Genomic DNA, 11,612 nt, shown 5'->3' with positions numbered 1-11,612 from the left:
TGGTGTGAAACAGAGCACACTCCGCTGCGGTGCCCGTTTCACACACGCGCTGCTTATAAAGGGCGTGGGCAGGGTTAGGGAACGTCTGTGAGGACAGTGCAGCTCTCGAGGGCTGGCCAAGGAGAGGGTGTGGTCACCCAACTGTCCAGCGGTCTGACAGGAGCTGTGGCCTCAGGCAGAGCCTGACCACCTGTCAACCCCCACCTGGCAGGAAGGAGCCAGGGGAGGGAATTCGACAACCTCTCCTCTAATCCACCTAGGTTCCTTCCAGATGATCTCTGGGGTACCCTGACCAGAAGGCAGGGCAGGTCTGCCAATGCCAGCATCCAGAGCGAAGCACAGCGTGAGGGGATCTGAGGAGCCAACAGAATACCTAGCACGCCTAGACCCTGGATGGAGCTGGCGGGGGGTGAAAATGGGATAATCATCATAAATTCCTGACAGGCAAATGCTCACTCACTACTCACTTGGTCAGACTATTCATCTGGCATTTACTTAACAAAAGGCTACAACCTTCATTTTCAGGGGGCAAAAGCCAGGATGAGAACAAAGACATGCGGTCATATAACCAGAGTGAAAAACAAAACTTTTTACAAAGTTGACGGATAACATTTATTAAAACATGTCATACAAAAGGGCATGGTCTCTTCTATAAGAAGAAAATATTAAACAGTAACATTCAATTAAGTAAAACCATGCTGTACACTGAAGACAGCAATATATAAAGACAAAACTATTCAACTTTTGCAACACAGGCATAACATTTCACAAAATATCAATAAGATATGCACCTAATGATAATCTGTTTATCATCAAATGGTTTTGTGGCCTAAGAGTCACCTGACTTGCATAAATAAAGTAATATTCTGGAAGAAACATTGGGAACCTCATAAAAGGAAAGAAGGCAGCAGCAACTGACATTATGACACAGGCTTCAAGCAACACTTAAAAAAAAAAAAAAAAAAAAAAAAAAAAGGTCACATTTGCAAAATGTGTTCCAGCATCTTCCCATTGGGCACTATCAGTAGAGATCAGAAATAAGAAACATGTACCTTTAAATATATAAGTAGCAAAGGAAAAACCCAAACAAACAGACCCTGGTTTTACTCAACAAAGTTAGTGACCCATGAAAGCAATTAAATCACAACATTAGTGTGGCAGACGGGGGTTGGGGAAGGGGGCAAATACGCTGCATGGTTTCCAGCGTCCCTAAATGAGACCTTCACAGAGACAAACACCTGTGGAGCTCCCCCATCCTCACCCAGCAGGCTGCGGCAAATTCCCCTCCCCAGGACAAACCGGGCCACTTCTGCTCTGCCCGTGTCACTTCGGCAGCAGTATGGGGATGCGTCTGCCTCGTGCCTCCACAGGAAGAGGTCACTGAGACCAAGCAGCTCTCCCAAACAGCCAGAAGCCAGCGCCGGGTCAGTTTAGCTCAGCAAATGGCCACTAGAATGGAGGGGACCCTTTCGGGCAGACTCTTTGAGAGTTGTGGCCTGCAGAAGGGATTAGAGGAAGGGGAGATCTAGAAATCAGAATCAACAGGCTGGGGCCCAGGAGAGCCTGAGGGTAACCCTCAACACACGCGAGGAAAGGCTACACCAGTCCTTCCTTAGACAGTGATCCCTACGTGACCAAGTGGATTGCTGTAATGTGTAGATCTAAAATTAAAGGCATGGTATAAATACTCATATTAAATACCACTGGTGGTGCCTTGAAGCCCTTTCCCACTGGGATTGGAGAAGAACCACAGTTAAGACCCAAAGTTGGGGACAAATACTTGGTTGTAGGCCATTAACACGATCCCTGAAAGACTGTTTGGAAAATGTTACCCACAACTATCCAAACTCATTTGGAAGGATAAAGATTTTCTAAAGCTGTACTGAGGCTACGGAGAGAGACTATCCAACCCAGAGTGGGTAGGAGAAAAAAGGTAGTAATCCAGTACGATCTCCTAATCCTATAAAGTAAAGTTTATAAAAATTCACTTTCACTATCCAAACTAAGGCAATCTCTTTCCCCCACCTCTCTGAACATGGCCAGCACTTCAGATGCCAACCACTTTGCAGGGTCTGGCTGACCCAACTAGCAACCCGAATTTTAAAGGAAACCCCAACTACCATAAACAACTTAAAACAGCAGATGTGAGGAACTTACACTTTAAATTCTATACTTAGCTGATGTACATCTAAGGATTTCAATAAAAGACACCTTTCTTCACAACACATGAGATAAGTCCCAGCACAAGTGACAACTTCCCAAATTGTCACCCAAGGGCTGCCCACCACTCCTGGCTGAAGGAGCTTTCTTTAACATTACTCGTAACAAAGGTGCTGTGCTAATTTCAGCATAACTGAAGAACCATGATTTTTCTGGAATATTTTTATTTTACCTCTCAGACTCTTCTCCCAAAATGTCCCAATGCTCATTTGAATACAATCTTTAATGGGAAACAGCACACCAAACCTTCCAAATTATTAGAAAATGATTTGCTAACACCACGGGAGAGGGTGATCAGCTTTTGGCAGAACAAAATGGCTTCACTGCCTTGGTACTAAAATCAGTAGGAATAAAAAACCAATTTCTTCTCACACATAATGGCTAGGATCATCCCTAAAACCCACTGGCTTCTAACATGAAAAAAAAAAAAAAAAGAGAAGGAGCAATTGAACTCTGCTTGCACAGTCACCTCTAGACACATCTGTCAGGTGTGCAGAGAAAGGACTGTAACCGTGAAGTTTTGACACAAAGAGAATATTAATGTGGCAAACAACCAAGAGGTAATATCTAGTTTCTACGTTAAAAAAATCAATATATATATATTTATAATAAAGTTTTAAATACAAAGTGCTTTTTATATATCGAGAATGATACAGTGTTAATGAACAGATCCCTGTTTTGTAATGTTGATTACAAGAGTTAACGGGTAAATAAGTACTTTCTTTCCCCTTTCCAGACAACGTTCAACAAGCCAATGCCTTTGTGGTTGGAGCTTGAGGATGGGAGGCCATTGCCAGCAATGTGTATCACATTAGAGCAAAGTCAAACTTTTAAAACAAAATTTTACCTCAAATCCAGGAAAAGTTATTTTTATTTTACGGAAAGAAGTTTCCACTTAGAAGTAAAAGACCAGTAATTTGTGGAAAAGCTGACATAATAGTAGCACCCTGTCCTACCCTGGTGAGGCCTTCAGGTATCTGACACAGCCTGAAAGCATTCTGAATGGAGGCTTCCTTTTTAACCTAAAACATCTGACCGAGCTGCAGAAAAGGTCCAAGAACAGCAGCTTTTCTTGCTGGCTTCTGGTGCGTACAGCTACGTGGACTTGTAAATTTATGCAGCTTTACCTAGAATTTGGGAACATGAATCTGGAGGCTACCTTCTAAAATTAGGATTCCTTCTTTCCCCCTTTGAAAACCCCTTCCAGCACTCCTAAGAACGGCAGCATTAGCTCGGTGTGCCCCTCTAAGACTCCCTCTCCCACCAGTGTATTTTCAAGACTCCGCTTGCTTGGTCTTCACTCCCGCTCAAAAGTCTGCTCTTCCGAGACTCTGGCTGGTCGCTGGGAGTGTCCTGCAGCCTCCATAATCTTCCACACACAGGGAACTCTCAGCCATGACTTCTGGCTCATTCCCACTAACTGTGGTCACTAACTGACCTCCTCAGGAAGCATCATAATCTGAGAGAGAAATGGCTCAGCAGCCAATGGTACCACGGTCAGAGTCAAAGCAGGCTAGACGCCTACTAGCCGCAGAGCAGATCCCACTGTGTGGATGCTATAATTATACAGGATTTGGGACAGCAAACCAATTAGAAATACCTATCTCTGGCACCCTAGAGAATTGCAATTAGATACAATTGTCCAAACTAAATGTTAGTACTAAAATACAAAACTTTGCCTTATCAAGAGTCTGAAACACATTGTGAGAGTGGCATCTTAACAGAAATTGAAGCTTGTACCGTACGTTGTTTCATACTTAGAACGTCACCCTCTTAGCATCTCCATAGTTAAAATACCCTTTTAGAGAGAATAAAACCAGAGAAGAGGGCTCTGTTAATCACTTTTGCATCCTAGGAATCACATTATCTGTAGCCTTTACATTAAGTAGCATTTCATTCAGTGAGGCAGCTACCAAAACAAATCCACGTTACCTAAGTTATCTATGGTGAGAGCTAAATAAAATTCCAACATGACCTTGTAATAAGTGATCAAAATCGGCTGCCCCCTGAAACAGAACTGGTAGGCTGGGGTCCAGTTCCAAGCGCAGGTGTCTCTATCACCAAGTCCACCTGCCTCAATCACAACAACGGGCCTGAAGTTTTACCTCGCCAGCTGGGAGGTGGGTTAACTTCTCCCCGTTACCCACTCCAGGCCTGGACAGGAACATACAAATTTGAGGAATTAGATTTTTAAATTGGCCTACTTAGAGCTGGTCTTTCAGAAATATCTTCCATTTTTTTTTAAGCTTCTCTCATAATAGCAAGTAGCACGCATCATCTGTGCCCAGATTTGCATAATTACCATAGTTTATTTTTGTGCCTGCCACTCAAGGGCCAGATCCTATTTTTAGTTAGCCTCAGTCGTATTCTGCTCAGCCTTTGCAGCTTCGTAGGACTTGGTACAAGAAGTCACATGCCTGTGGAAACTGTCCCTCCACATAAATCTCTTTGCACAGATATTACACTCATACGGCTTGATGCCTGTATGAATTTTCATGTGGCCCACGAGATGATGCTTCATTTTGAATTTCTTACCACAGACACCACAGCCATAAGGCCGAAGACCGAGGTGCATGCTCATGTGTCGATCTCTCTGACTCTTGTGAGTGAAACTTTTCCCACACTGACAAGGATACAGCTTGTCGGTGGCTGAGAATCCTAAATGGGAAGCTTCTTCTTTAATCCCTGTTACCATTTCGATATTCTCACTGTAGCCTGACGCTAGGGCAGCCTCCTGTCTGTGCCCAATGAGATTCCCATCTGACCTCTCTCCGGAAAACTCTTCCATGGAGGAGCCATAGAAATCCACCTGCTCGTCATAATTGCTTTCATCAGCCTGTTCGTCAAACTCCGCTTCCACTTTTTTCTCCCCGATGTGAAAGTCCTCCTCTACTCCCGAAGGCTGGACGGAGTGCTCCGTCTGCATGGTATTGATGGACTCGGTGACCTGGTGCTCGTCGTAGGTTGCGTGCACATCCATGCCCTCGCATGCCTGTTCAAAGCGCTCGGGCTTCACGTGGATCCAGCGTTTGTGAGCCATTATGCTGGGCTTGCTGTACATGGGCCGGGTGTAGTGGAACTCAGCACTGTCGCTGGCCCCCTCCTCCCCATCCTGGCTCGCCATTTCCGTGCTCAGCCGGTCATGCTCTGTGGACGAGTTGCTGGGAAGGTACTCCTGCTCGGTGAGCTGAGATGACAGCTCGTCTTTGGTGCTCTCTTCTTCATTCTCTGCATCCCTCAGTTCCTGGGCTTTGGGGAAATCAGCATGGCCCCCAGAGCCCAGCTCAAAGCTCTCTACCAGGCCATTATAACTACTACTACTTGGAGACTGGTGGTCACTGCCATGATTCAGCTTCTGACAGAGGACTGTAGGGTTTCCCTCTAAAACCTCAGTGCATTTGTCTACCACATGCCACATCTGGAGGAAGCTTGCTGCTGTTAAGTAACTAACAATTTCTGGAGCAGGCATGACTAGACGTCCCGTATAACTAGATAAGAGAATGTTCTCGAATACTCTTGGGTTCATCACATCAGGTAAAACAATTCTCCTGCTGTTTTTCAGGAGTACCTGGTCACAAAAGTAGGGTGAACTGGCAGCAAGAACAGCTTTGTGTGCCCGGAAAATGTGGCCTTGGACAACAATGGAAACATCACATAATTGTCCTTGCTGGCGCTGCTGGTTCAGTTTCTGCAGAATTGTGCTGGAAAAATCAGGAAATTCTACTCGAAAAGAGTTTGTTCCAGGCTCCATTTCATCACAAATCTTGTTCAGTGCTACAAGAGAAAGAAAAATTAGTACTAATTCTAGCCCAAAGAGGAACTTACTGATCACTAAGAAAACTAAGACAAGTTCCATAGTTCCATCCAGTCCCCTTGCCAGTGGGCGCCAGTGGGAGGAGCATTCATCCCCCAGAGCAAGACTTGCAGGTGTGAGTATGCCGAAAACAGGAACCACCCACCATCGACACGGTAATAACTCTCAATTTTGCCTATGTCTGTGAATGAGAGAAGAGAATCCACAGAGATGTGATCTGTAAGCTATACAAATCTCCTAAATAAAACAGAGTAAATACTTCTACTCCAAACGAACATGGCACCTGTCCAAAGGACAGAGTTTTTAAGAGACCTCAGATTCTATCCACATTTGCCAAGTTGGGGTAAGGAAGTAAGGATGGAATTGTGACAAGAATGAACTCAGCAACTGTAAGGAACAGCAAGACCGTTAGGCTATACGCGAGCATGGGAGTGAGGGGAAAAGGGGGTCAAGTGGCCAGAAGAATCTTGCCTTTGGTCCTTCAGCACCACAGGGGCAAACTCACCAAAGCCCCAAACAGTGTTTCTCTGGTGGCCCTCAGAATTTGAGCCCTTTAGGAGCTTCTGATGTGAAGCAGAATGAATTGGGAAGGCAAGGTATTCCTTCTGTCTGGTGGTCTCCAAGTTGTTTATAGACCAAAGAGCATAGCAAATATTGTCCCTGTTACTGAATGAACTCAATCCGAAGATAAAACTAAAACAAAGAATAAAGGATCGCCTGTGCTGTTACTGTAAATATATTTTGTGGGGTAGTCATGCATTAGAGAAAATTTCAAATAGCAACAATCAATAAGATAAACTTCGTTTGAGATCCTGTTCACACACCATAATTCCATAGTAAATTAAAATAAACCAGTAAACCCGAGAGATTTATTGGCGCTGTCACCTGGTTCCAATACTATATCCAAACACTGTTAAATGTCAGATTTTCTAAGTATGAGATTAAAAACAAAGCAAACAAACAAAAAACCCCCCAAAGATTCAAAGTCATCTTCGAGAGATAGGGAGAAAGACCAAGAAAAGAAACCAATGTTTCTTGAGTAATTACTATATAGCAGGGGCTATACACCTTTTTTTCCCACTTAATCTTTATGACTCTGCAAATGTGGAGACTGATATTCTCAAGTTCAGCTATTTCAGGTAACTTTCCCAAGGTTAAAATAAGAGCTAGTTTTTATGAAATTGGAATTTGATTGACTGTGGGTCTCTATGACTTCAAAGCCTATGCTATTTTCCCTATAACATCATTCTGCCTCTTCTAGGAAGATGCCAAAATACCATGTTACTCATTATTAATTTTTAGAGGTAACATAGTATTTTTAGAAAGAAATATTAATTTATGGCTACACCTCTTAAAACATTTCATGATAATTTAAAGCAAAAATAGACCAGGAAATAAACTATCCAGGTATCTGTAATTTCAAAAGGAGAAGTTAATAGTATGTAAACATAAGACTTAGAAAGTATGGAAATTCTGAGAACCATATCTGGGTATACAGATTCTCTGCTAGATCACATCACTGTAGAATTTGGATTTTAGCTATTTAAAAAAAGGGGGGGATAATATACACATGTAAAGGCATTTACAGAAACTTGTTTAAAAAACAAAAAACAAAAACCAAAATTCTTCACCAATTGTTCCTATTCCTCCTCCCAAAGAAAATCACCATTAATAAATTCATATATTTCTAGAAATTTTTATATGCATTTATCAGAATAGACCATATATATCCTTTAAAAATTCTTACCCAAATGGGTTCATTACCTACATTTTATTCTGCATTTAGCTTTTGTCACTTAATAGATTTTGGGAGAACTTCTGACATGGTATAGACTGTGTCTCCCCAAATTCATGTTGACACCTATTCCCTCAATGCGATTACATTTGGAGGAGGGTTTTTAGGTGGTGATGAGGTCACCAGGGCAGAGTCCTCATGAATGGAATTACTGCTCTTATAACAGAGACACAGGGGCACCTGTTTGGCTCATTTGGTAGGAGCATGTGACTCAATCTCAGGGTAGAATTGAGTTTAAGCCCCACACTGACTGCAGAGTTTAATAAAAACGTTAAAAAATTACAGGAGACACGGAGACTATTCAGCCCTTTTGCCCATGTGAAGACAGATGGAAAAGACGAGTTAACTATGAACCAGGGAGTGGGTCCTCTCAACACACAGAATCTGCAAGCGCTTTGACCCTGGACTTCTTAGCCTCCAGAATTATGAGAAATAAATTTCTGTTGTTTATAAGCCAACCAGTCTATGGTATTTTGTTACAGTAGCTCAAATGAACTAATGTACTATATTAGCACAGAAAGAACTCATTCAGTTCTGTTTAATGACGATATAGCTCCTGCTATATGGACATATCCTAATTTAAGCAGCTCTCTTCTTATAGAATTTCAATTGTCTGGGCTTTTGAAATTAAGAGCAATGCTATTATAATATATACAATATAATTATACATCTGTGCATAACTATCTTAGCATATCCTTGGAAACATCTATAAGGTAATCTCTACCAATGGAATTGTTGGGTCAAAGGGCTGCGGATTTGACATTCTGATATATATTACGAAGCCACTTTTCGGAAAGGTTGTACCAAGACACACTCCTACCAACAAGGAACAATAAGGTCTACTCCTCCACACTCTTAACAACACTAGATATTATCAAACCAGGGGGAAAAACGTTTCCAAATCTCCTAAGTGAATAACCCATAATTCATTGTTGTTTTGATCAACATTTCTTTAATTATGAATGAGAATGATATTCTTGGTTCATGTTTACTGGTCATTTGTTTTTCCTATAAATTATCAGTCATATTGTTTGCTCAAATAAATTGGTCAATTAATCTTACTGATTTGTAGTTTTTTGTAAATTAAATTTATAACTTTGAAATGTATACAGATTACCCAATCTTTGCTTTTATGGCTCCAGGGTTTTGTATTAGACACAGAAAGGCATTCCCAACTCCAAGATTATTTTTAAAAAGTTAAAAGCATTTGTTTTTTCCCCCTGGTGCCATTTTTTAAAAAAGCACTTAAATGTTTAATACACGAAGAGTTTGTTTTGGCATAAGGAGTAAGGTTAGGATTCCAGCGCCTTTCCCTCAAAATGTCTAGCCTATTTTCCCAACACTACTACTGAACACTAATCTTTTCCTCAAGATTTCAAGTATCTTTTGTGGAATCTTAAGTGACTGAGAACAAGACTTTTAAAAATAATTCTACAAAAATAAAGGTCATAAGTGATATTAAAGGAAGTGGTGAAAAAGGGAGCTCTAGGGATCAGTCCCTCCACCAAAACAACCAGTAAGCTACTATTTCAGAACTCTGGAATCTGATCAGACGCTTGTAGCAACCAAGACAATGCTGGCTGAAGGGAGAGGCGTTGAACTTCACCCAGAGAGCTGTATGCACAAACCAACTATAAACCCCATTCCTCACCCCTGTGCCAGTCTGTGGGACAGTGGCCCACATTCCTGAAGTGGCTGGCTCATACCAGGGAGGACGAGGATTACATCTTTCAAAAGCTGAGGGTTTGCATTCTGGCCAGTATGGTGGATCCACATAGCTTTGTGTTGGCCCGCTCAAGCAGCAATGTCTTCCTCAGCAGCATCGATCATAAACTTTTTTCCGACCGTAAGATTTTTTTTCAAAAAAAGATATTTATTTATTTATTTGACAGACAGAGATAACAAATAGGCAGAGAGGCAGACAGAGAGAGAGGAAGGGAAGCAGGCTCCCCGCTGAGCAGAGGGTCCAATGCAGGGCTCAATCCCCGGACCCTGGGATCATGACTTGAGCCAAAGGCAGAGGCTTTAACGCAATGAGCCACCCAGGTGCCCCTTGACCGTAAGATTTTTGAAAAGACAAACACACTCCCCTGCCATCCCCCCCCAGGGCCTGAGTCCAAGTATTTAAGGAAGTCTGTCAGGTCACAGGCTGACCATGTAATAAAACAACAGAAACTTCAGTGACTACATGCAATAAGGGATGTAGACTTTGCAAAATCATTTGGAAAAACTGTCATGTAAACAAATTACTTCAGCCCTCAAAAAGTAACAAAAGAAATCCCATAGGATAGGAAGAATCTGATTTCAAGAGTTAACCATATTAGAATACATAAAACGTTCCAGCTCTCAACCAAAAACTACAAAGTAAAAGGAAAACAGGTGCATTCACAAGAAAAAGAATAGTAGAAACTATCCCTGAGGAATTTCAGACATTGGAATTACTAGCTTAAGTTGTTAAATCGTCTCCCTTGTATGTGCTCAAATTGCTTTAAAAAAAAAAAAAAAAAAAAAAAAAAAAAAAAAAGACAACCCCCCCCCCAACCCCACTATGGACAAAAAACCTAAAGGAAATCAGGAGAAAAATGTCAGTAAGGAGACAGAAATGATAAAAACGAACCAAACAACTTCTGGAGCCAAGAATAATAGCTGTGTTGTGGGCTGCATTATATCCCTTCAAAATTCATGTTGAAGCCCTGACTCCTCAAGCACCCTAGAACGTGATTGCTATGAGATGTTGAGTTGTTGTTAGGGTGGACCCTAATCCACTCTGACTAGTATTATTTTAAGGAATGAAATTTGGACACACAGAGAAACATGTGAGGCGCGCACAATGTGAAGATACAGTGAAAAGATGGCCATCTGCAAGCCGAGAATAAAGGCCTCAGGAGAAACCAAATCTACCAACACCATGATCTTGGTCTTTTAGCCTCTGGAATTGTGAAATAACAAATTCCCGTTATTTAAGCCATCTAGTTTGTGATGTTTTTGAAAGACATAGGAAACAAATACAGGTTGAAATTAAAAATTTACAAGAGGAGTTCGATGGCAAATTTAAATAGGCAAAAGGAAAAAAAAATCAGCAAACTCAAGGACAAAGCAATTCCAGCTATCCAGCCAGAGGGATAGGAAGAAATGAGCACAATCTGAGGTACCTGTGGGACACCATTAAATGTACCAACATGTACACCATGGGGGTCTCCAATAAAAGAAAAGACAGAAACAGTATTAAAAGAAATATTGGTAGAAAACTTCCCCTTATAAAAGACAAACCCATACATCCAAAAAGCTCAAAAAACTCCCAAGTAGAGTAAAATTAAAGAGATCCACATTAAACACACTAGAAGTTAAATAGCAGGAAGTCAAAGACAAGGGACTTGAGAACAGCAAGAAAGAAGTGCCTGATCACATAAAAAAGGATCTTTAGTTAGATTTATAGCTAATTTTTCATCAAAGACCATCAGGGCCAGAAGGCAGTGGTATGACATTAAAAGTGGTAAAAGAAAAAACTGTCAACTTGTAATTTTCTATCTGGCAAAACTATCCTTTCTTGAATAAAGGAGAAATTAAGACAGTCCCAGATAAACAAAAGCTAAGGACATTCATTACCAGTAGACCTCCTCTACCAGAAATGATAAAAAGAGATCCATCAGGCCACTATAAAAGAATACTAGGTAGTAATTCCAAGTTACATGAAGGAATAAAGACCACTGATAAAGATTAGCAACGTAAACATAAAAGCTGTTATTATTCTTTTGACTTATCACTCCTTTTTTTCCTGTATGC

General features: G+C 41.4%; 1 protein-coding gene across 8 annotated transcripts in view; it reads right to left on the bottom strand.

The window, feature by feature from the left end:
- Positions 1-587: 587 nt before the first annotated feature.
- Positions 588-11,612, bottom strand: part of ZBTB43 (zinc finger and BTB domain containing 43) — a 35,636-nt gene continuing 24,611 nt past the window's right edge. For all 8 annotated transcript variants that reach the window (XM_004757295.3, XM_004757296.3, XM_004757294.3 and 5 more), the window contains one exon: positions 588-5,994. In XM_004757295.3, coding sequence (XP_004757352.1) covers positions 4,568-5,971 — 1,404 coding nt within the window. In that variant the 5' untranslated portion in view covers positions 5,972-5,994 and the 3' untranslated portion in view covers positions 588-4,567. The remainder of the gene's footprint in view (positions 5,995-11,612) is intronic.

The sequence above is a fragment of the Mustela putorius genome, unplaced genomic scaffold (assembly GCF_011764305.1).
Source record: "Mustela putorius furo isolate JIRA1106 unplaced genomic scaffold, ASM1176430v1.1 tig00000596_pilon_pilon_pilon, whole genome shotgun sequence".
NCBI classification, from domain to species: Eukaryota; Metazoa; Chordata; class Mammalia; order Carnivora; family Mustelidae; genus Mustela; species Mustela putorius.
The sequence above is the reverse complement of the archived record's forward strand: the minus strand, read 5'-3'. Positions and strand labels throughout refer to the sequence as shown.